At 57.7% G+C, this 24,633-nt stretch overlaps 2 protein-coding genes across 2 annotated transcripts; both read right to left on the reverse strand.

Annotated features, from left to right (window-relative positions):
• Positions 1-5,826: 5,826 nt before the first annotated feature.
• KCNC3 (potassium voltage-gated channel subfamily C member 3) lies at positions 5,827-16,745 on the reverse strand. Its single transcript, XM_033845665.2, has 4 exons — positions 13,983-16,745; positions 8,753-9,860; positions 7,376-7,567; positions 5,827-7,140 (listed from the first exon to the last, which is right to left on the reverse strand). Exons 1-4 carry the CDS (start codon positions 14,877-14,879, stop codon positions 7,037-7,039), a joined length of 2,301 nt encoding a protein of 766 aa, XP_033701556.1. The 5' UTR covers positions 14,880-16,745; the 3' UTR covers positions 5,827-7,036.
• Positions 16,746-19,144: 2,399 nt separating this feature from the next.
• On the reverse strand, positions 19,145-23,884 carry NAPSA (napsin A aspartic peptidase). Its single transcript, XM_033844042.2, is given in 8 exon segments — positions 19,145-19,518; positions 19,521-19,590; positions 19,786-19,884; positions 20,429-20,573; positions 20,781-20,903; positions 21,921-22,126; positions 22,453-22,575; positions 23,870-23,884. Coding segments are annotated over 8 exon segments (897 nt in total). The 3' UTR covers positions 19,145-19,402.
• Positions 23,885-24,633: the final 749 nt, after the last annotated feature.

Below are 24,633 nucleotides of genomic sequence, written 5' to 3' on the forward strand. Positions count from 1 at the left end.
CTAGTCACCGGCACATGACCCGGGAGCTCACATGACCCAGGTGCCCTCACAGACTTTCCAGTTAGGGGTGTGGATCCCCATTTTTACCATCAAGGAAACTGAAGCAGGTACTTGCCCCCGCCAAAATCACAAGGTGAGAGCCGGCGATGAGGGGGATGTCTGGACCCTCAAAGTGCAGGCCCTTGCCATCTTAATACGACCCTGCTGTTCTGTCCCAACCTTCTGTCTGCCCCCAGAGCCCCTAGCCCCATCAGGAGACCTTCTCTGGAGACAAAGAGGATGAAACTTTTAAATGAAAAGGAAACTTTTATTTTGGTGGGGAGTGAGAGGGTGGGTGGGAAGGGGGCATGACACTTTTTATTTGGGGGGGGTGACATGCGGCAGCTTCTGCAACGGGCGGTTCATGCACCCAGGGTGGGCGTGGGGGAGGCTTGGGGGAGGGGCCGTGCCGACCCCTCCCTCCCTGCCCTGGGGGTGGGCTGAGAAGACCCGCCATTAGCACCAGAGTTGGACGATTTGCAGACCTCCCCTCCCCAGACTGACTCCGGGCACCCTCCCCCATCCCTGAGAGCGCCCCCTTGCCACTCCCCCCCACCCCAACAACAGGACAGGCCCGCCCCGCCCACTTTTGAGTGAGAGAAACTTATTGCTGTGTGTGTGTTGGGGAGGAGCCGCTGTATTCAGAAAGACCCCCCGCCATTCATTCCTTCCCCAATCACCCCGCCCCCGCCCCGTGTCCGTGCGTTCCCGGAGCGCAGGAGGGGCGCGACATGCGTGTGGGGAGCGCGTCATGCAGCGCATGCGTGTAGTTGCAGGCACCCTGGCGGCCGGGGGGAAAAGGAGAGTCGGGACTTGGAAGTTGTCCCTTTAGCTCTCTCTCTCCCTCCCCGAATCCCATACTGTTGACTTGGGGGATGGGGAACAAGAAAAACGTGTGTAGAGGTTTATAATGGTTGTGACTATTTTTAAAAGCTGAACTAAAAAGCTGGGTACGTGTGGCAGATTGGCGAGCAGTGGGGAGACGTTGGGAAGAGGTCCGTACCCTTTAGAAAAATCCTCACCCCCTTTCCCTGCACCGTTCGGCTTCCGTGAGGGTCAGGGGTATCTGGGGTTTTGTTTTGCTTTAAGAAGTTAAACCCTTTGGCAATATAATCAGTCTCCAACCCCATACCCTGGTGTTTAAAGCCCCTAGCCCTTTGCCCCGCCCCACCCCGCTCCCGCCAGAACCCGCCCCACCCCTCACCCCTGGTTCGCCAGGGTTTAGGGTCCAAGGGAAGGATGGGCGGACTCAAAAATGCCCCTTGCATAGGAATCGTTGTATCAAGAATCGTGCTCAGTGACACCCCCACCACCAATCCTCAGGCGGGGGGTGGGGGGTTCCTGAGGCCGTGGGAGCAGAGGGAGGGAGGTTGCTAATTCCATGGGCCCCAAGCTCCAAAAGGGGTAGTCCCTTAAGGATTCTGGGACCGATATGGTCCCTGGGCTTGGGGTAGGTAGCGCATCCTTCTTGAGCCAGGATGGGGTATGAGAAATAATTTTCCACCCGCGAACGTGGGGGGTTGAAGAAGGCCGGGGAAGGGCGAGCTGGGATCCCAGCCCAGGTAGATATGTGGTTTCCCAAGCTTCTGATATTCCAGCGTCCCTCCACTAGGGAACAGCCTCTACATTTTAAATGTAAACACCTCTAACCTAAATAAACGGTGTCCTGGCCAAGCAGCAATTATGTGCGAAATGCCAGGAAAGACAAAACTTTAAAAATAAGTGTTTGTCCTTGTACTGCCTAAAACCTTAGCACATCGCCAGGGGTACAAATATGACTCTCTGGGAAACACTGGCGTCTATGAAGAAGGTGCCTTTGGGGCACCATTTAAAGAAAGGGGCTCTTGGAGGGTTAGGCATAAGAAAGGGGGTGCCCCGGGAAGGTCTGGTTCCCTGGAATTGCAGACAGATTGAGCTTATCTTGAAAATTCTAGCGTCAGGGGAACCTGAGGAGGATGTCTGATGTCAGATTTAGGGGTGTCCAGGAAATGTCCAGAGTGTGGGAAGGATTTGGAAGCATCCCAAAGGCTGAAAGTGAGCTGAAGGGCTGGATCAAGTCTTGGAGGTTTGAGGTGCTGGGATGAAGCTCAGGGAATGGGTGGGCGGTGAGGGGGGGGGGCGGGGGGGCGCGGTGCGGACAGCATCTGTGTGCAGCGGTTAAGTCCCAGGAGCGTGTGGGGATTTGGAGGATGCGGGATGCCAGACTCAGTCTCAGGAATTCTGGGGGCAGGCCTCATGTGATGGGAATCTGGAGGGGGTGTCGGGGAATTTTGTGCGCTAGGGCCAGAGCATCCCAGGAATACCGGGAGGGGAGGTCTCAGTCCATGCAGCAATAGAGGCGAGCAGATCCCCGGGGGTGGGGTGGGGGGTGGGGGAGGAGGAGGAAAGAGTGAAATTCACCAGAGGGATGCTCCTAAAGGCTGAGGGAGCAGCTGTCCTCAGCCCACCCCTCCCCCCGTGCCTCCGCTTCTACCGTCTGAGCTCGGCTCCGGTTTTTGGCTTGGGTGACTGTTCCTCCTTCCCCCACATTGCTGCTATTTTTTTTTTTTTTTTTCGTGATGGGTTGCCCTCCTGGGGTGAAGGGTAGGAGGCTAGGAGACCCTCCGGTAGCTTAAAGGCTAGCCCGACCCACATGGAGGTCCCCACCCGCTTCCCAGAATGCCCCTTCCCTCGCACGCAGCATGCAGCCCCTGGCGGCTTATTGCTGAGGTGGAGTTGGAGAGGGCGGGGATCCAGTTTTGGGGAGGCATGCAGAGTAGTGGGGAGGCGCCCCAAAATGTAATTGATATAGTTTGGACGTATTTACACGAGTCGATTCGGGGCGGGGGGGTTCCTATGGTTCATGGAGACCTGAGGCTTTTTTTCAGGAGGGGCGAATAGTTGGGGGGATGGGCTTTGGCTCCTCCCCCCCTCCATCCTGGGGGCCCAGGTGGAGGTGAGGGGCCCGGGGGTGTCTGCTGGCATCGTCGTCTCGGTTGCATATTATTAATGACTGTTTGATTTTTAAAAAAAAAACCCTTTCCCCCACCCCCCACCCCCAGCTCCTTTGACCTTCTTCCCTGTCACCCCCGAGTCCCCCCACGGGGGGGAAGGGAGCGCTAGAGGATGGAGGGCAGGGTTGGGGGAGCGCGGCGGGCGGCCCTGGGAGAGCCAGGGGGAGTGGCAAGGGGGGCGAGGCGCAGGGACACCCCGCTCAGGCCCGCGATGCTGCTCAGGCTGCGGGATTTCTCGTAACCGGGGGGGGGGGGGGCGAAGGGCAGAAACACGGGGAGGAATCGAGGAGATAGGGGTGCAGGGGGAGGGTCCAACAGACAGAGGGACCCCAAGACAGAGAGAAGCAGGAGGGAAACAGAAGGGATATGAGATGGAAAAAGAGAAGACAGAGACAGGAAAAGGCAAGAGACAGGAAGAGATGGAGAGGGCGAGTCAGAGAGAGAAGGCAGGTGAGAGAGACGGTGAGGGAGACAGAGAGGATAAGAGATGGAGAGACAGACACCAAGACACAAAGTGACAGATGGCAAGAGACGGAGAGATGGACAGAGGCGGACCAAGGAGACGGAGAGAGAGAGAAGTGAACAAATTGGACAGTCAGTCGGCGTCAAGGAGAAAGGTTCAGACATGGGGAGGGGGGAGAGACTCAGGGTTAGGAGGCAGGGTGGCAGCCACCGAGCCTCCCCCACCCCACCCCCACCGCAGCCCCCCTCAACTCCCCTCCCCCCTGTTGGCCCCCTCGTCTGAGGCAAAACGGTGGGGGGCAGCGAGGCAGATGGTGGGCAGCACGGGCGTGGGGAGGGAGCGTGGGTGGAATGCCAGTGGGGGAGCAGCCGGTGGAGAGGCCTTGGGAGGGAATGGGTGGGGCTGCAGTGGGTAGGGGGCTAACCTAGATGTAGAGAAATGAAGACAGGCGGGTGGGGACGCTGTGAGGGGCTGAATGGAGCACAAGTTGGCAGTGCCTCCTCCCTGGGCGGGGCGGGGGTGGTGCAGGAGGGCAGTGATGAGGGCAAGACTCAGCTGAAGGCTGTAATGGGGTATCTTAAAGGGTCAAGAAGCCTTTAAACGAGAACCTTCTGATGGGAAGGTCCTGACAATGTCTTGATAGTCAAAGGGATCTAAGGCTTAGGGGCACATGTGGGGTTTCTTGAAAACTTAGGAATGTCTGAAGAGTTCTGCCACTGTCTGGGCTCTTCTAGGGCTTTGCTAGGCAGTACGAAGGGGTCTGTCTGGACGAGGGCATCTTGACTGTTGGAGAGAGGGCCTGGGGGAGGTTGGAAGCCCAGTATCTTGGGGACACCCCCTCCCAGCCATTCCCAATTGCTAACCTGGGGGGAAGGGGCAGGGGGGGACCGAGGGTCTCACGAGGTCTCAGGCGGTGACAAGAGCTGGGGACAGAAATACACAGAGTCACGGGGGGGCGGGTGGGCAGGGGGAACCCCCCAACACAGCCTCACTGTTGGGGGGACGGAGAAAAGCTGAGATCTCTTCCTCCTCTCTGGTGTTTTCCGGGGGAGGGGAGCAGTGAAATGGGGGCGGCCAGAGACATCAAATATGGAAGGAGCTTCCGGGGTGGCTGAGGGGGAAGGGGAGGATGAAGGAAAAAGGAGGGGGAGGGCTGGGGAGGAGGGGGGAGTGCGGGTCAGGTGCGGGAATCAGGTGGTTGGTGAGGGGAGACGGAGAAGGGAGGGGTCATGGGGCGGGTGAGGGTCAGGTCAGGAGGAAGGATCTTGGTTGGGGGGTAATAGTGGAGGCTGGGTCCTGGAGGAAGGTTAGTTAGGAAGGGAGGCGTGTGGAAGGGGGAGGGATCCAGGACCTTGGGGGAGGGAGTTCAGTCAGCCCCATCAGCTCCAGCCATAATTTGAGTTCAATGAATGGATTTTGGCATCCGAGGCAAGAGAAGCAGGGAACTCCCCCCACCGGCCCCCCCCAGTCCTCCCTCACCCACATTCCCGAATCCTCCCCCCTCCCCCTGCCCCTCAATTCCATAGGGGCCCATCCAGACCTGGGAGTGGGGAACAAAGGGAGGTGGGTAACAGGACTGGGTGCAAGCAGGGCGAGGGGTGAGATGGGAGCGGGGAGGCAGGGGGTTGGTAATGAGATGAAAGTGGAGGATGATGGAGGTGGGGGGTGGGTTGCAACAAGGAGAGGTCCGGGGATAGAACAAGAAGAGCCAGACAGTCCCCTCTGGACTAGGACCCCAGAAGCCTGGGTTCTTGTCCCCCATCTGCTCTGTGGCTGGGGGTTGGCCATGGACCTCCCTGAACTTCTGTAAGACAAGGGGGTTTAGATGCGGCTGTCCTTGGAGGCTCCCTAAGTCCTGCCGTGGCATCTCCTTAGGCTGTGGGTAGGGATTCTTTAGGATGTATCTCTGTATTGCGAAGGGAGATTCCACAGGCATGTGTTGAATGAATAAGCGATAGATCAAATGCTTTCAGGTGGCCTCCCATCATTTTTAAGATCAAATCCAGCCTCTCACCATGGCCAAAAAAACCTTCCCCCCCCAGACTCCTCCCCTCTCCCTTAGGCCACTCAGCTCCAGCCACACTTCCCTCCTCGCTGTTCCTTTAACAGACCAAGCTCATCCCACCTCAGCACCTCAGGCAGCACCTCAGGGCCTTTTCACTTGCTGTTTCTTCTGCCTGGCTGGAGCTTTTTCAGCTTTCAAATTTCATGTCACCTTCTCAGCAAGACTCTCACCCCTTCTCTGACCTGGCCAGAGTAATTATCCTTTTGTTTGTTTTCTGCTTCCTCCAATCATGGAGTGGCAGACATTCGCTGTAAAGGGCCAGATGGTCAAAATTTTCGGGGCTGTGTGGGCCATACCATCTCGGTCGAAACTATTCCAGTCTGCGGTTGTAGACAGTGGCTGTGTTCCAATAAAGCTTTATTTACAAAACAGCTGGTGGACACATTTGGCCCCTGGCTGTAGTATGTTGACCCAGGCTCTAGAGTAGCAACTCTGTGATGGCAGATTCTTGCTTTGTGCCCTGCTAAATCTCCAGTGCCTGGAATTCTACCCTCAATCATCAGTTGCTGCATGCATGCATGAATGAATGAAGTTAGGGGTTAGCTGGGGTTGTTGTGAGGATTACAGAATATATGTTGGATTCCTGGCACGTGGAAAGTGCTTCGTTATGTTTGCTGAATAATTCATCTACCGTCTCCTCACTCTATCTCCCTCACCTCCCCCACTGGCCAGTCCTGACCCTGCTCTCTTGACCCCTGGCCCCCCGACTCTGTCTCTTTCCTTCCTCTCCACCCCCAATGCCCTGACCCCGGCTCAGGCTTTGTCCTCTCCCCCTGGACCCTCATCCCAGCCTCCTCCCCAGCCTCCTGAACTGCAGTCTCCCCACTCAGGTGCGTCCTCACGAAGCCCCAGAGCAGACCCGCCTCTCCCCAGATCCTGGGACAAGGCTCCTCAGCCCAGCCCTGCTTCTCGGCCTCAGTTCTAGGTCTGTGTCTGCCTCTCCCCCAACCTGAGAGCTCGTGGAGGGCGGGGGTGCGGTTGGATTGCTCACTGTTGAACCCCCTGGGCCTAGCGCTGCGCCGGGAGACTGTGTGTGCTTTGTCAGTGCTGGCCAATCCACGAGGGACTGCGTGAGTGGCTGAGTCTTTCCCACCCCAGCCTGCGCCCAGAAGAATGTCCTGGGTGTGTACCCCATTTTCTTGGTTAAATAAACAAAAGCAAAACCAAGGGGGGAGGCAGGGAGAGAGATGTGGATGGGGCTGAGAATGGGGGTCAGTTGTAAGGGCGGGGAGGGAGGTCAGGCACATGGTGGGGAGGGGTGGGCTTAGTTCTAGGGGTTAGTGAGAGGCACCGCAGGTCCTGGGCAGGTGGGTGCGGGGCCAGTGTCAGGGCTGGGGGTTAATTGGATGGAGCTGTTCGGAGTGAGGGGACAGGAGTCTTGGTCAATGGGGGCTGCATGTTCTCAGATGGGTTAGTCAGGAGGGAGGGGGTTCAGAGGGTGGGGGCTACTTACCCTGGGGGGAGGGGGTTCATCCACTAGGGGGATATCCAGGCTGCAGCGTTGGCGTTGAGGTCGGGCAAGAAGCTTGGGGGGCCTGGCTTACGCCAGTCTTGGGGGGGCAGTGGGGGAGCACCAGTGGCTGGGGGTGGGGGAAAAGGCCAGAGGGTCGGGGGGGGGACATGGAGATGGAATAAAGACAGGTGAAGGGTCAGTGGTGAGGAAATTTGGGGGAGGGCGTCTAAGAGGGAGGGAATTTGGGGCCAGGAGATGGGGGAAGGGAAGTCCAGCACCTCCTCCCTCATCTCCCTCTCTCCCCTCCCCTGGGGGAGGGGAGGAGAGGGAGGGTCCCAGGGGGCCAGTGGAGGGCACCTCACCTTTCCGGATGGAGCCATCAGGGGAAGGGGCATAGTCAGTGAGGAGGAAGCAGGCTCGGTCCCGGCTGTAGCGGCCCCGGCTCCCGGGGGTGATGGGGCTCTTGTCTTCTGGTGACATGGCGGGCTGGTCAATAGCTGGGCAGTCCTCGTGGGCAAGCGCAGCTGCTGCAGGGTCCCCGTTGGGGCGGGGATCTGTGTCCCGAGGGTCAGACAGAGACACAAAGGAGAGAGTGAGGTGTGGGAACTCATGGAGAGGGCAAGGTCAGCAAGGAGAGGTGATGGAGGTGCAGGTGGTTAGGGGGTGTGGCTGGTGGGTTTGGGGAGCGGGTCCTGGGTGGGGAGGGTGTTGAGTGTTGGGAAGGACAAAAGGGTAGGGAAGGGCGTTGAAGGCTAGGAAGTGGGGGTCAGGCGGGGTGTTGGGTTCTGAGAAGGGCAGGACTGAGGTAGGGTGTCGGGTGTTTGAAGGGACAGGGACGGGGGGAAGAGGTGGTTGGGAAGTGAACCGGGTGCTGGGAAGGAGGCTGAGACAGAGTGGAGGGTGGGATGGTTGGTAAGTGGACCGAATAGGGCACAGCTGGGGTAGGGTGCATGGTTTGGGATAGGTTTGGAGGGATGGCTGGGAGGGATGCAGGGGGCTGGGAGGTGGTAGTTTAGGGAGGGGTGTCGGACGCTGGCAAGGGCACAGTGGGAGGCGTTGGGAAGGTGACAGATGAGGGAGGGGGGAGGTGGGGGTCCCCCAGGCTCTGACTTTAGCTATTTTTAATTGGTGTGAAACTGGGTCAGCGGCTGAGGGAGCAAGATGGGGGCCGGGCAGCCCAGCTCCCTTTCTTGACCTACTTACGGCATGGGGGTGGGGCCCCCCAGCCTCTCCCTTCCCTGGGACTGATGCCCCAATCACTGCCTCTGAGACACAGACTCCCCTGGCGGGGAGAGATGAGCACAGGCTCAGTCAACTTTCCTCTCCCCTCACCTCCTTCATCAGACACTGCAACAGTGCCCTGGCCTGGGTCTCTGGCCCCTGATTCCCATGTGAGACTCTCTCCCTGTGCTCTGAACCGCCCCCCCATCTCTCTTTCTCTGAGTCCCTCTCACCATATGGCCGATCACTCTGCCCCCCACCCCCCTGGTTCCCCTGAATACCTTGGCTGCAAGTCTGTCTCTCCCCAAAACTCTCCTTCACACGAACTCTCTGTTTCTCCATCACTATTTCCGTGCCTCTTCTCTGGCCTCAGCAATTGCTGTTCACTGTCCTCTCTTCCGTCTCTGTTGCTGACCACCCCATCTCTCCGGAGTCTCAGCAACTACCTCCTGCCCCCCTCACAACCTCCCCACCTCTGCCTGCGCCCCCCACCTCCACCCCTCGCGCCCCCTCCTCACCTGCCCGGTTGATCTCAATCACTTCCTCCTGAGCCAACGGGCAAGGCTCCCCAGGGGCAGGCAGAGGAGGCAGCCCCATGATCCCGAGCCCACCCGCTCCCCCCCTGAGCAGCCCGGGGTGCGTGTGGGGCCCTGGTGGATAGGCCCCTGCCACAGTCACCCCCATGGAGGGCGGGGTGATGGGTGGTGGAGGGCTGATGCTGCCGCTGCTGTGGTGAGGATGGGGCGGGGGCGGTGGCGGTGGGTCGGGCTTGCAATAGTTGGGCGAGCCGGGCTGCGGAGGCCGGGGAATATGTTTATTCTTCTTCTTGGGCAGCTTCTGTTTGGCCATGGCCAGCGAATAGTACATGCCAAAGTTGTTGACAATGACGGGCACGGGCATGGCGATGGTGAGCACCCCAGCCAGGGCACACAGCGCCCCAACCAGCATCCCTGACCACGTCTTGGGGTACATGTCTCCGTAGCCCAGGGTTGTCATGGTGACCACGGCCCACCAGAAGCCGATGGGGATGTTCTTGAAGTAGGTGTGGTTGGAGCCCAGGATGTCATCGGGGTCGGCGCCAATGCGCTCAGCATAGTAGATCATAGTGGCGAAGATGAGCACACCAAGCGCCAGGAAGATGATGAGTAGCAGGAACTCATTGGTGCTGGCACGAAGAGTATGGCCCAGCACGCGCAGCCCCACGAAGTGCCGCGTGAGCTTGAAGATGCGCAGGATCCGGACAAAGCGGACGACCCGCAGGAAGCCCAGCACGTCTTTGGCGGCCTTGGAACTGAGGCCCGAGAGCCCCACCTCCAGATAGAAGGGCAGGATGGCCACACAGTCGATGATGTTGAGGCTGCTCTTGAGAAATTCCACCTTGTCTGGGCAGAAGGTGATGCGCATGAGAAACTCAAAGGTGAACCAGACGACACACACACCCTCCACGTAGGTCAGGAAGGGCTCCGTCTCCACCTCCACGTTGGTGATGTTCTCCGGCGGAGCCCCAGGGATCGGGGAGGCCTGCGTCACTGTCTTGTTGCTGATGTGGATGAAACCCTCGTGGGTCTCCAGGCAGAAGGTGGTGATGGAGATGAGGATGAAGAATAGGGAGGCGAAGGCCACGTACTGCGGGGCAGGACGGGAGAGAGAGGGCAAAAGGTGACCCAGGCATCTGGTCAATTAGCCATCTCCCCAAGACCCTCCCAGTGGCCCCTTTCCCAGACACAGACTCCAGGGAAACCCAGGTGTCCCAACCCCAGTGCCTCCAGCACTTCTTGCATCCTGTTCTCTCTAAATCTTGCAAAAGGATCAGAGGCAGCTCTCCCCCAGCTCGGGAGAAGAGCTGGCCCCAGAAGCAGCAGCAGATGGGCCACTTCTTTCCTGGAAACAGCAATTTTTGCCTCCTTGCTCTGTCTCCTAGACCATCCCCCCCGCTCCTGTTCCCTGTGTCGTATCTCAGGGGTCCCTGGCAGGGTCCAAGCATTCTGCTGGGGGATGTGGGTAGGGAGACTAAGATCATACATCCTGTGTCTCAGAGGCTTTGGGGCTTAGCTTGGAGCTGAGGGAAGGCGAAGGGGAGAAGGTGGGTCGGAGGCAGAACCAGGAGGTGGTTAAGAGTAAGAAAGCCTGGGTTTGAATCCAGCTTTTTCCCTGCCTAATTGAGCAAGGAGATTAATCTTTCTGAACCTCAAATTTTTTACAGGATTATTGTAAGGATTACATTAGATGAGTATACAAAGGGCCTGACTCCAAAACTAGTGCTTGGTCTAGTGTTTGGAACTTAGTAAGGCTTGAGCCGTTATTAGGGTGTTGCGGCATCAGTTAAAGGGAGCCAAGGTTGACGCCTCAGATAGGTGCTGGTGTTTAAGGACCCTGATGCTAATGACTGGGTCTCAGAAAAGGGAGAAGGCTGAGTGAGGCCCTCACCCAGAGAGAACAGCGCAGAGTTGGACCCACAGAGGGGAGGAGGGATGTTAGGTCCCTGAAGGAAGAAGGAGGTGAAGGGTCAAGACTGAAAAAAGGGAAGATGATAGGGGTGGGGTTTAAGGCTCTGGAAAGGAAGGGAATGTCAGGGGCTTGAACATAAGGCAAGGGGAGAGGGCAGGGCTAGGCCCAAGGAGAGGTGAAGGGGCTTGTCAGAGGTTCAGAGATATGGGGGCAGGGGTGCCTGGTTCATTTCAAGATGGTCCTGAGCCCAATGGTGTGGGTTTTGATGAAGGCCTTGAGAAGAGACAGGGTCAAGCTCTTGGAGAAGGCCCCTAGAAATTGTAGTTGGCTTTATCAGATATGTAGAAGGGAGGTCGAAGGAGTGGGGTTAGTCCTTAGAGAAGGAAGGGGATGGGCTTTGAGGCAGAGGGGGCTTTAATCAGATGGGTAGAGGAGAGATGGCCTGGGGTGCAGAGAAGAGAGGAGAGCCAGGGTTGGCTCCCGGGCCAGCACTGTCCCTCTCAGCACTCCCTTTCCTCCACGGGATGGGGGCAAGGTCCGGGCTTGGGAGACCTTGACTTTAATCTGAAGTGCAGAGCCGAGAGGCGGGCCAGCGTCCGCCTCAGAGATGACCCTAGATCTTGGGGTGGGCTAGGGCTCAACTCTGGCCCTCTGCCCCGCCCCCCTCTTCGTTTCTCCGCAGTGGTTTAAGAGGCCAGAGGCCTCCGCAGAGCGCATGCCTGGTGCTTCCCCGCCCCCCTCCGAGCCGGGCGCAGGGCGCAGGTTGCGGCACCGCAGTGGGGGCGGGCCGGATGGACCAGGGGGCGGGGCGCGCGGGGGGCAGCACCACGGACAGCTCCCCCACCGCACTGCGCAGCCGCAAGGCCTGAGAGCTGTCTTAACCCATTCCAGGCCGTTGCCGAGTAGGCAGTGCGCAGCCGCAGTGCCGCTTCACAGCGGGAGGCCACAGGCCAGGAGCTTGATTAACTCCTTCCCTCCCGGGACACAGAAAGAAAGGTGGGCACCCGTCGCAGTGCGCAGCTTAGAAGCTGGACAGCGTCAGGACCCCCTTGTCCAGAGATGCTTCAAAAGCAGAAGGGGTAGGAGGGCATGGAGTCCCTGTAAGAAGGAAAGAGGAGATTATGGGGAGAGGAGTGAGGGGGAGGTAGAGTCGGACCCTCCACTTTGCGTTGGCCTCAACTCTCAACTCTCAAACTCTCATTTGGCGGCTAGAAGATGCTTGGCACTACGTGGACACTCAAAACACATCTGTAAAGTAAATGAATGTCCCCCATAGCTGTCCCAAACCCCTAGTTTCACCTCAGAACACTTCAATGGGGTCACAAGAGGGAAGGGCTCCCCAGGCCATGGGGGGAGGGTGCCGCTCAGAGGCTCGAGGGGGCATATAGGGCCACGTCCTTTCTGCACCTCCTCTCCCCCACCTCCCCCCCACCCAACCCCAAATCTTGCCAACTCAGCGCTTCCCGGGGACCAAACTTTATGCGGTGCCTCCGGCCCCCCTCCCCCTCGCTCCCTCCCCCAGTGCGAATGCGGCACTGCGGGTCCTCCGTGTCCTTCCTGGCCGGCCCAGGACGCGGCACGGTGGGGGGAGGGTGCCGGACCGCCTCCTCCGAGTGTTTGGGTCCCCAGGAGGCTAGAAAGGGGCCTGGAGTCTCTCCTCTTTCCCTCCTCTCTCTAATTTCCCACCCCCACATCTTGAACTGTCCTCTCTCCTCCAACACAGTGAGGAAGTTAAGAGGAGGAAGAGGTTCAAATGAGAACCAGGGGGAAGGATAGCTATTTAGCCTGGGAAGTTACAGATGTTTGAGGAAAGTTTTTTTGGGGGGGAGACGAAGAGAGCTTTGGGGGAAATATGGAATTTTGAGAGAGATAAGACTGGAGAGAGGAGAAGGCTGGAGTGTGGGCTCTTTGGTTCACTTTGCGGGGGGCAGAGGGGGTCTGAGAGGCCCAGTCCTGTGCTTTGGAATGGGTAGTGGGGGGGGCGTTAGGAAAGGGGAAGTGAGCAGGGCTTGGGGAGGGGCGTCAGGTGGGAAGATACCAAGGTAGATCAGAAAGACCTGGGAGCTATTTTGAGGAGGAAGTTTTGGGGCTGATAACTTGAGGAGGGTCCCAAGGATTGAGGTTAGGTAAAGTTCTGGAGCGGGAAGGAAAGTCATTTACCCACTAGGAAAGAGGCTGGGAGGCTGAGGGTGGGAGGAGGGCGTCCCAGAGATAGAGAGTGGGCTATGCAGTTTAAAGATGAAGGAAGAAGTTGGAAGAATCTGTGGATGAGAGAGAAGCTATTCTGGAGGGCATATGGGAAGTTCTGGAGAGGAAAAGCATATCATGGGGGCTCAGGACTCTTCTGGAGACATTGAGGAGGAGTGTGAAAGCCTTGGGGGAAGTCTGGAGCTGTATGGGGAAATCCTCGGGAGGGGAGTTGGTGTGGAGGATGCAGGAAGGGATGTGAACACAGAGGGGGCAGCAGGGTCCCAGGAGAGAAGAAGCCCCAAGACTCTGTTGCAGTGAGGGGGAAGTATACTAGCCAGAGCAAGTGGTTTGGAGGTTCAGAGGAGTCCAGGGGACTCTGAGATTGGGGTGGGAACTATTCTGAGACTTTAAGGGCAGAATAAGCAAGGGGGGTTCAAAGGTAACCAGGAGACTCAAACTTGGAGATAGGGAGGGGATGTGGAGACGGGCAGAAGGAGAATCAGAGGTGCTGGGAGAGGCTTCAGGACTGAAGACTGGAAGCTAGAGAGCAGGCTTCAGAGGGTCTGCAGGGGGTGGAGACAGTATTCACAGGGCCTGGGACACTTTGAGGGTTAGAAAGAGATGTCTTCTGAGGATCTAAGGAGGTACAAGAAACTGAGGGCTGGACAAGGGTCTTCTGAGGGTCTGAGGGGTGGCCAAGGGAGGTGAGAAGAGGTTAAAAGGGGCTAAGACGACTCAGGGTTGAGGAAATGTCTTCTGAGGGTCTCAGGAGGGGTCCAGGAAAGGCAGATGTGGGGTTGTTCAGGGGGTGTGTTTAAGAGATTCATGGTCAGAAAGGAAGTTTCTAAGGGCCTACGATGGCCTAGATAAGCTGGGTGGGGTTTAGAGAGGTCTGGAGTATTCTGAAGGTGGCAAAGAGATCTTCTGAGGATCTGGGGATGGCCGGGAGACGGGGGTGTGTTCAGAGTATGGGAGACTAAGAGGCTGGGAGGCCGAGAGACCAGGAAGGGCTGGGAAGGACCAGGGATTAAGGGCGAGGATGGGGCGTTTCTGAGGGTCTGGGAGCTCCAGGAGAGGGGAGGGGGATGGGGGCTCCGAGAGTACGCTCACCCTGGCGGCCCGCGACGAGTAGGGGTCCTCGAAGAGCGCCCACACGCGGGGCTGCCAGCGGCGCCACCACGTGCCGCCCGCGCCGCCCGCGCCCCCTGGCGGGCCCCCGGCGCCGCCGCCAGCGTCCTGGAAGCAGAGGCGCTTGAGCTCGCCGCCCGCGCCGTCCAGGCCGCCGCCGCCCGCGCCCGCCTCGTCGTCCAGGCCCGCGTCATGGGCGCCCGCAGCGTTGGCAGCGTTGGCGGCGCCCGAGGGGTCGGGTGCCTCGAAGGAGTCGAGCGCTTCCTCGGCGTCCCGGTGCTGCCGGTAGGTCATCCAGCAGCAGGCCTCCACGTCGGTCTCGTCGATGCCCCAAAAGCCGAGCTCCTCCTCGAAGAGCGGCCCGCACACGTCGGCCGGGCAATGCAGCTTGCCAGTGCGGTAGTAGTTGAGCACGTAGGCGAAGACACCCGGATGCCGGTCAAAGAAGAACTCATCGGCGCCCGGGTCGTAGTCGAAGCGCGCCGCCGCCTCGGGCTCCGTCAAGCCGGCCAGCCGCGTCCCCGGCAGGGTGCGCAGCGTCGAGCGGTACGTCTCATGGCGCACGCCGCCCACGTTGATCACGATCTTGCCACTGTCGCCACCGCCGCCGCCGTGCCGCCCCATGGCCGCCGCCGGCAGCCCGGGGCATGGCTCGGCGCGCCGGCCCCCGGGCCCGCGGGGTGCCGGGGGGCCCGCCGGAGACGCGGCGGGGCCGGGCTGCGCAGGCTGCTGCTGCTGCTGCAGCGGCGGCGGTGGCGGTGGCGGTGGCGGCGGGGGCAGCGGCAGCGGGGACTCGGACGGCTGCGGCGGCGACACCGGCTGCTGTTTGCTGGACCCCTGGCGCCCGCGGAAGGATGAGACGCAGACTGAGCTCAGCATTGGATGGGGGGCGGAGAGGGAGGGGCGGGGTATCAGGGGGCGGGGCCGCAGGGGAGAGAGATGTGATTGGGTGATAGGAGGTGCTGGAGGGAGGGGGCGAGACCGCAGGGAGGGAGAAACTGAATTGATTGGCCTGGGAAGAGGTGGGGGGCGGGGCTAAAGCTGAGAGAAGGGCCCGGACTCCAACTCCGCCTAGCTGGTCGGGGCGGGGCCGCAGATGGAACACACCGATTGGGTCTTTCTGGGATAAGGGGCGGGGCCGAGCGAGGTGTTAAGGCGGGATGGGAGGCTAAAGTTGCCTGGTTTGGCAGCACTGGGAGAACAGAGGAGGCGGGGCTAAATATAAGAAAGAGGTCTGATAGAACTAAGAAAAGGAGCGGGTCGGGCAGAGGAAGGGGACAGGTCCAAGCTATTTAAAGGGGTCTGACTGTCCGTGACTGGCGGAGTCAGGGGCAGGGCCACAGTCGGGGCGGCCGTCTGGATTGCATAGAGACGGACCTAAAGAGCCGGCAAGCAATACCCGGTGAAGTGGGGCAGATGGAGACTGCCGGGTTGAGCTCCTAACATTGATTGGACGGGGCAGAGCGGATCTTAAGAAGAGGCAGCGCCACAGAAATTAGAAACAGTCCTAATTGGGCTGGGAGAGTGAGGGGGCGGGACTGAATGAGGGGCGGGAACTGGAAATGGAGAGTGGCACTAGACTGGACAGAAAGGGGACACGGCAAGGGGAACAGGGACTGAGACCCAGTGAGAAGGGGCGGAAATGGGCGAGGCCTGGAAACCTGAGAGCTTCTGGCTAGGACTAAGGGAGGCGAGGAAAAGAAGGGGAAGGGTCGGAGCTGCAAACGCGGCCCGTTTAGCCGTGGCTGGGCCGGGAGAATGTCAGGAAGGATTCGGAGGGACTGCGGGAGGTGGGTGGGATCCACGAATGGTAAAATAAGTCTTGTATGGGCTGTGGAAAGGCAAGACTAAGGGAGGAGCGGCGCTTTAAGGGATTTGAAAGCAACCAGGCTAGGTGGGGGCGGGGCAGGGCTAAGAGTGTAGAGAATGGCTAAGGAAAAGGTGAGACCTGCAGAGTACAAAGCTACCGGGATGGACGGAGCGGTGGGACCTAGAACGGGAAGTCTTGGGGGCCAGAGAACCTGGGAGATAGTTCTAAGGGTCAGTAGGGCCTTAGAAGGGGGAACGAGGTGAGGGAAAGTGGGCGAGGTCTAGATAACGGCGGACTGCAGCCAGCAGAACCAAGGGATGGATGAGAACTGGTAAGGAGAGTCTTAAGAGAGGCGGAGGGGAGAAACCAAAAGGCCGGGAAACAAAGTCTAAGCTGAGGCAATAGGCGGGGCCAATAGGAAATTGGGCGGGATTAGGTTTCAGAGAGTCCTGGTGGGAGGGCAGAAAGTTGGGGCGGGGCCAATGGTGGGCGGGGCCAGAACTAGGCAGACGGCCCCGGAGCCTGTCAGGCCCCGCCCCCTGGGCTGGACTGGACCCCGGGTGGTAGAGCGCAGGCGCGGGGGCTGGGGCGGGGCCAGCGGCTGCGGCTGGGGCTGCGGCGGCAGGAGGCTGTGCCTGTGGGAGGGAAGTGGGTGGGTCAGGGGCTGCGGGCGTCCCAGGTCTGCACTGCTCCCAGCCCGCCTCCTCCCTCTGCAGGTACGGCGGCTGGTTGGTATCGCCTCCCTCTCCACCCCGACTCCCGCTTCTGTGTCTCTTAGTGTCTCTTTTTCTCCCCTTTTCTGAATATTTGTCCCCCCGTCTCTGCCCTTACTCCTCTGAGGCTCTGGCCCCTCCTTACTCTGCGCTCCCTCTGGTTCTCTGTCCCATTGTTCTCTGTATCTGTCCCCCTCCTTCTGAGTCTTGCCCCTCTTCTCTCTAAGCCTCAGTCTCCTCTCCCCTGTGTCTCGATCTCCCCACCCCCAGTCTCATCTTGACCTCTGGACCTTTTTCTCGGATTTGCCTCTCTCTGGGTCTCTGTTCCCTCCAGTCTCTGTCCCTCCTCTTTGTGTCTCTGTCCTCCACTCCCCCCCCACCCCGCCATCCCAGGGCATCCCAGGCTCCCTCCTCTCTCTGGTCTCTGCCCATCCATCTGGGTTTCCGTCCCCCTAGCTCTTGTTCTTTTACTACCTCCTTCCCCGTGTCTTTTTCCCCTCCTCCGTCTCTTTTCCCCCTCTGTCACTGCTTTTTCTCTTTCTGTCCTTTTTCTTTCTTTCCCTTCCCTGGGCCTCTATCCCCCACCCCCACCCCGTGCCTCTTTCACCCCTTTCTGAATCCCTGTCCCCCTTTTTCTGGGTCTCTGTCCCCACTTCTTTGGGGCTCTGTCCTGCTGTCCTTCAGTCTCTGTCCCTCCCTCTGGATTTCTGTCCCTTTCTCTCAGGCTCTCACCGCATCACCGTCTCTAATCCTCAACCTGGCCAGGACTCGAGGCTGCGTCACTGCAGAGAGTTGCAGAAGTGGGGCCCGTCCTGCGGACCAGGGAGGTAGTTTACCTCAACTCCCCCCACTGCCCCCTGATCCACTGTTCTCAGGCAGTCCTCAAGCCCCCGTGGGACCCAGGAGGGTAGAGAAGAGACATCGGGGCTTCCTACTCTGCTCTGCCCCGGATTCTGGTGTATCCCCAGGCAGAAGCAGTGAATCCTGAGGTGAGGGAATGGTCTTGGGTTGAGTGAGGCTTCTAGGCAGGTGGGGCGTGGGGGTGGATGCTGGGGCCGGCGTTGGGTAGGCACTAGGAGCTGGGAGTAAGGGCTAGGGTAAGGACCTAAGTCAGCCATCCTCCCTTATACCCTCCCCCGACCCTACCCAACTCTACTTTTCTCTTCAGCCTTTGATAGCAGCCAGGCAGGTGCGGGCTGGGGCAGAGGGAAGTGGGGAAGGCAGGGATGGGGTGGGGGGAGCGAGGAGGCTGGAAGAGGGGAGAATAGGGAATGAGACTCGGGATTAAAGACCGTGGGATTGGGGGAAGAGGCTCGGTCAAGGATGATCCAGACTCCATCAGGCCCTGGGAAATTTGGGTGCCGCCACTCCCACATGGCCCTCTCCAGGCCCCACCAGGGTATGCGGGGATTTGTGAGCCTGAATTCTCCACCCATAGGGGAGGCTTCTGGAGGCATAATGAGGGCTTGGGTTATGGGACACCCAGCTCGGCAAACAGGCCAGAGGGACGTGGACTCGATTTTTAGCGACGGACACCAGGGGAGGGGAGGCCAATGTCTGTTCGCGTCTTCAGACCCTTTCCCCATCCCTCCTCCTTCCCAGTCTATCCCTTCTCAGGCCTTCAAGGCACAAAATTCCTGAAAGCCCCAGACTCTCACCTCAGTCATCCTTGGCGCCGCCTCCTAACTCTCCCTCCCCCATTCCCCAAAGCCCTGGAATTGGGGAAGGGTCTTCCCCTTCCTGACTTCCAAGACCCCTTCCTTGTTCCTCCGCGCCCATTCCTATCAGTTCTAAATCCAGGAAAGACGATCTTCCAGGCACTAAAGCTGAAAATGTGGGGACTCTGCCTACGATCCTTGGTCCCCCGAGACCCTCCAATTACCTCTCCGCTGTAACCTTTGAGTCCTCCTCTCCCGAGTCCCCCGCCTCCAAAACTGGGATTTGGGCTGTCTTACCGCCCCCGGACCCTGTGCCTTCTCCCCCTCCCCCGTACTCACCCCAAGTCGAGGCGGGGCGGGGATGGGGGAATCCGGGATTAGCGATGGGGGGAGGGGTGACCCAGCCCCGCAGCTCTGGGCAGCGAGAGGCTGCGGAGGAGGGTAGTGACATCATCGCCGGAGGAGGGGCATCCCAGCTCCCCCCAACCCGGGGAATCCCAAGGGTAGAGAAGAACAGGAGATTAAGTGTGCGGGAATGGTATCTCCTCCCCTTAGAACAAGGGTTGGAAAATCCTTTACGATTTCAGCCACCCCCCACTGCCACCCGTCGCTGCCGTCGCGACCTGTCGCCTCCCACGCGTGTTGTGGCTGCGCCCGCCCCCGTTAGGACGTGAACACCGCCTAGACTACAACGTCCGTGATGCTCCGCGGCGTCGAGTGCATTTGAGGAGAGGCAGTGTAGGCGAGAGGCTTCATGGGTTTCGTAGTATAGGACCCTCGCACCAGTGTGCGCCTTGGAGAGGAATGATACCTTTCTCCTTCCTTTCTTTCTCAACTCCAGAGAGCCGGACACTAACTTTTTTCTGAAAAAAATCACGCGCTTAAAAATAAAGGGGGGCTTCCCTGGTGGCGCAGTGGTTGAGAGTCCGCCTGCCGATGCAGGGGACACGGGTTCGTGCCCCGGTCAGGGAAGATCCCACATGCCGCGGAGCGGCTAGGCCCGTGAGCCATGGCGGCTGAGCCTGCGCGTCCGGAGCCTGTGCTCCGCAACGGGAGAAGCCACAACAGTGAGAGGCCCGCGTACCGCAAAAAAAAAAAAAAAAAAAAAGGAAGAGACCCAGGTAAGTTTAATAGAAATAGATTTTTACTGAGTATCGGGGGATGCGCATGCGCATAACCAGGGCCTCAACCGGAGAACTGCGCCTGCGCAAGCCCACGCTTTCACTGTCCTGCTCCACGAGCTCGAGCGCGCCCAAGCCCCGCTCGCGCCCCGCTTTTCCTGTCGCCACGGTCGAAGACGGCCACGTAGCTGCCCAAGAAGACATCGCCCCGCAGAGGGGCCCTGCGGGCGGAGGCATGTCCAGAGCCTGGAAGCCAGACAAGCAGAGACGGACGCCACCCCGAGGAATCTACAGGGCGACAAGACGGATCACAGGTGTCGTGTCACGCCCACCGGTGTTCCTTCTTCCTACGAGCCAGAGCTTCGCCCCGCCCACTACCGTGGGCACTAGAAATGTTTATGTGGTTCCTGCTTGGCCCTAGTGATGTCTCACTCCCAGCCCCACCCTCTCAACCCGTCACTGACGGGTCATTGTGACTGCCACCTACCTGGATGAGTCCTGGGCCGTGAGGTTAAACCAGACCCCGCCAAGGAGGAAGGAGACTGGAGGGAGCGTTGGGATTTTCGAGCACTGGTTGAGGTACTGAGGGAAAAGAGGAGCAAGTAGAGACGAGGGCGTCCTTCTTTGCTCAAATTCTTTCCATGACTCCAAGTGCAACAGGGAAATGTCCGTTTTGAGCAGCTAGGTATTCAGGACCTTGTGTGGTCAGGCTCTACTGTCTTCTGTAGCCTTATTGGCTTTTCCCTCACTCCTATATAGTTGTTGCCACTTCCCCTAGGCTCCCATTTGATCAAAACCTCTTTTCCTCTCATTGAAAATCAAAAACTGGTGGCCCACGGGCCATACTGGGCCTATATGTGTATGTAATTAGTCTTATACTAATTATAAGTTTACTCACTCTCATCCTGTCCTGTCCCCGGAGTCACTTAGAGTAGACACTTGGGAGGTGTCCTCGCTTCCCCTCACTAACCCCTGGCCTGTCACTCACAAGGTCCAGTGTTTTCAGCCCGTGCATACCTCTTAGCCATGCGATTCCCACCCGCAGGCCAGAGCATCCTGCCCAATGTCCACCATTAAATCCCTATTAGCCTCCCCAGCGCACACCCACCAGACACCAGGTCCTCACCTCCCCCATTAGCAGGGGGACTCCCCCAGTGGCTGCCTGCAGGGCCCGGATCGCCTCAGTGGGTCCCGTGATGAGAGACGTGCCTGTGTCCAGAATGGCAGCACAGCCCCGGGCACAAAGAGTAAGCCCTGTGCCAACCTCCACACTGTGAAGCAGAAGGAGGCAGTCATTAGAGCCAGCATCCTAGGAGGCCAGACCCCCAGCCCCCTCCTCCTGCAGAGCCAGGAGTCCCGGCCCACAATCCCTCCTCCATCAGACCTAGGAGTCTCGGTCCTCGGCTCCCTTCACACCAGGACACTGGATTTTAGGCTCTAGCCCACTCCTCCCAGACCTAGGAGGCCAGGTTCCTCACCGCTCCATGTGGATCTGCCAGTAGGCAGGGATCGTGACTAACACAAAGGTGAGGGGTGGGACGTAGTGTGCTGGGTCCGAGCCACCCAGGACCAGCTCTCCACCATCAGCTGCCTCAGGGTCCCTGCAGAGGCAGACAGCTGTAGGTGTCGTGGGCATTTCTCCTGCCAGCCGCAGGAGTGGCCAAGGGAGGGACTTCTGCCAATGGGGTGGTGTCTGGGTTCTAGGTGGGATAGTGGGATGCAGGCAGAGCCTTGATGTTGGGACTGGAAGCAAGGCAAGAAGTGAAGAGAAATGGGGCTTTTCTTGGTGGAGGTTAGGATTTTAGGGTCTTGGGAGCTTCCTGAAGTGGGCATAGGACTTCTTGATTTGACTGTAGAAGGTAGAACTTTTGGGGGGAGTGGAGCATTGAGGTTTCTGAATTGGCCTTGGTAGGCGTGATTGTGAGGAATCAGTCTCCCCGAGTGGATGACGAGACTTTCTGAACTGCATGTCTAGAACTTCCGGGGAATTAGACTTCCTCAGTTGGCTGAAAGTGATAGGAAGGCGGGGGGTGGGGGCGGCACTTCCTGGAAGTGTGGAAGGTCAGGATCTACTAAGAGGTGGGGGGGGGGGATTCCCTGGCTGTCCAGTGGTTAGGACTCCGCCCTTCCACTGCAGGGGGCAAAAGTTGCAGCCAAAAAAAAAAAAAAAAAGAGGTGGGTGGGACTTCCTGGGTTGGACGTCCGGATAACTGAAGGGGCACAGAATTTCCTGCCTGGAGACTGCCTGGATAACAGCTTGGGCTTTCTAAACATAAGTTTTAAGCTTCCTAAAAGGTAAATGTAACTTCTTAGATTAAAATGGGCAATTCCTGACTTCTGACATGTGTTCTCCAATGGAATTGGGATTTCTTTACGGTGAAGATGGGGTTCTTAAATTCAGTATTTGATGGGGTAGGGCATGGAATTTCCTGGTTTGAGTTTGAAACATGGAACGTTTTAAGTGATGGTGAGTTTCTTTAGTGGGTCTTAAGGGGTTGCTTAGTGAGTGGAACTTATGAATAGGGTTCATGTGTTTCTTATATTGGGGCGGTGACTTCCTGAAGGAGGGCAGAACTTCCTTCTTGGGGCTAGGACTCAGAGGAAGGTAGACCCTCCGCCATTCCCTGTTGAGGTAGAAGGAGGAGACAGGCTTATCCAGAAGCCCCTGGTCCACCAGTCTATCCAGCGGGGGCCGAACTCCTCCCACAGCCAGAGCGGGAAAACCGAGGCCCAATATCCCATCGAAGTGGGCAAATGTGAAGACCAGGCTGGGCTCCCACAGGGCCTCCCCAAAAATCACCGATGCACCTGTGAGTCCCCCAATCTGGGGTAGATTCAAATGGAGTAAGTTACTTCCGGGAGGACATTACCTACATGTCTCTGAAGTCTCCCAAACCAAGGCATGAATCCCAGGTCTGGGGACATCTGTAAACGACTCCAACTGCCTAGGAAGCTTTGCCTTGTAACTTGAGAAGGCCCACCCCTGTCTGGGAAGCCCCGCCCTCGTCCCCAGGAAGCCCTGCCTCGCAATTCAAAAGCCCCATCCGTTTACCCTGGAGGCCCCGCCTCTTCAAGCCCCTCCCTAAACCAGATAATCTTAGAGGTGGGCTTCTCCCAGGCTCAAGCCTTCCCGGGGCCAAGGTCACGCACAGTCAGCTTGTCCTCACTCAGGATGCCTTCTAGGCGGCCAGTTCAGTATTGAATGGCAAACTTGGTCCCATTGGGCCGGAAGGAGCTGGAGGCTTTGGGGTTGAAGCGGTGGTGGAGACATCTCTGGGGACCCGTGTGGACCCAGGCGTCCTGCGGCTCCGTTTTCTTTCCCCGAGACTGCGCCCTGTTCACTGCCTACTTCCAGGTTTGAGAGGTGACTAAGACACGGAGTTTCTTGGTGGGTGATGTGGGAGTGATGGGTGGTATTTTGGGAGGAATGTGCCAAATATTTTGGTAGGGTCGCCGGAAGTATTGGCGTGCCTCACTCCCGACTTCGGTGCTGGTGGAGAGTCTCCTGTGCCCCTCCCTTACCCATTCTTTACTTATAACTTTCACTTCATTTTTTCTCATTAACCACAAGAGTTTTCTGGGGCAAACAAATGTATGGGCGGGACGTTTGTGAAAGGTCTGGGGGAAGGAAGAGAGGGTCAGACCAGACGTCTTCTGCCCCATATTAAGTGGGACTGCCAAAGTGTCAGGACCCCTGATTCCTATTGTTTTATTTGGAAAATACTGAAACACACAAAAAGTCCATAGCCCTACCACCATTGAAAAAGCATAAAAATAATTTGCAGTGTCTCTCTGTCTGCCCCCTTTTCCATAATTAAGTTTCTCAAATATTTAGGAGCACCCAAAAACCCAGTTTAAAAGTGCCCTAGATTTCTGGGTACCACCCTCAGAGATTCTGATTCCAGAGGCCTGAGACAGAGCCCAAGAATCTGCGGGAAAAGCAATTCATTTACATTATTACAACTGTGTTAATGTTATTTCCATTTACAAGGACTGGGTAGACCTAGAGGAAAGCAAACTTGGGAGAGTGTACTAGTTAGTTAATGCTGTGTAAAAATCACCCCCAAACTGAGTGATTTAAGGCAGAAATAATCATTTATTATTATTTGGGGGGGGGCTTTCTGCGTTAAAAATTTGTAAGTAGCTTGACCATGCAGTTCTGGCTCATAGGGTTGCAGACAGATGTCAGCTGAGGCTGCTGTCATCTGAAGGCTTCAGTAAGGCCAGAAGGTCCGCTTTCAAAATGGTTGGGGCCCCACCTCTTGAACTTGGGTTTCCTTTAGGATGTTGTAGCAGGAAAGTCCCTTAGGTAGATGCTGGAGGAAAGTGATCTTTAGGGCGAAGTTGCAAAGAGGGAGGGCCTAGGACCCGCAAGTTTCAGGAACCATCCTCAGCAGCACCGCGGGGAAGTGTGGGCATTCAGTGAAGAGGAATCCTAAAGGAACAAAGGCTTAAGCATTGTACAAAGAATGATGCAAGAGAGAGAAGGAAACATTGCAAGAGGGAACGTTTTGAATAGGGAGAGGAGAAGGGATTCAGTGCCTATGTGGAGGGGTTGGCCTCTTACAGATTGTCCAAACATGGTCATGGGAGGGACAGCAGTGTACCTCTGAAGGTGAGCTAGTAGTGTCCCCAAGGCAAGCATGGGGACGTTTCTTTCTGACTGCTTCTAGTTTTTTCAGCAAAAGAAGAAGTGAGAACGAAAAGGGCGAGGGCTTCTAGAGGTTTAGAGAAAGAAGGTGAGAAAATGATTTCTTAGGGACTGGAGAAGAAAACTGTGACAGCCTTGCAGTTTGGTTCTGAGTGTTTGCAGTCACACATCTGAAGTGTGTCCACTCACAAGCTCAGCTGGGTGAGAGCAGGCCCACAGAGGCAGTGAGTTCATTTTAACCAGAGTTGGGGTTTCGCCAGGCAAGTATGACTGAGGGAGAAAGAGTAAGGGCATTAATGTTGTTTGTGCAACGGCACGATTATGGTGGTTGACCACAGAATCTATGCAGCCTAAGGAAGGGAGGACATGAGAGATAAGGGAAACAGGAAAAAAAGGGTAGGATCAAAGGATCAGAGGTACCAAAGGCATTACAGAATTGAAAGGCCCTATATGATTAGGCCGCGTCCCCTCCCTGACATCATCTCTTCTCACTCCCCCTCCTTCACTCTTGGCTGTGCCTCAAACATCCCAGACATACTCCTGCCTCAGGGCCTTTGCACAGGCTGTTCTGTCCAAGTGTTTCCCCTCCAGAAAACCTTACTCACTCCCCCTCCTTCAAATCTTTGCTTAAATGTCACCTTCTTAGTGAAGTCTACCCTGTTTACCCTATTGAATATGTC

The sequence above is a fragment of the Tursiops truncatus genome, chromosome 19, assembly GCF_011762595.2.
Source record: "Tursiops truncatus isolate mTurTru1 chromosome 19, mTurTru1.mat.Y, whole genome shotgun sequence".
NCBI classification, from domain to species: domain Eukaryota; kingdom Metazoa; phylum Chordata; class Mammalia; order Artiodactyla; family Delphinidae; genus Tursiops; species Tursiops truncatus.

Bases quoted from the DNA above. Each gene is read 5' to 3' on its own strand.
- KCNC3 (XM_033845665.2), bottom strand. From the start codon at position 14,879: ATGCTGAGCTCAGTCTGCGTCTCATCCTTCCGCGGGCGCCAGGGGTCC. The intron at 9,861-13,982 runs GTGAGCGTACTC...CCTGCCCCGCAG, and splicing joins ACTCGTCGCGGGCCGCCAGG to TACGTGGCCTTCGCCTCCCT. The intron at 7,568-8,752 runs GTGAGGAGGGGG...CTCGGGACACAG, and splicing joins GATTGAGATCAACCGGGCAG to ATCCCCGCCCCAACGGGGAC.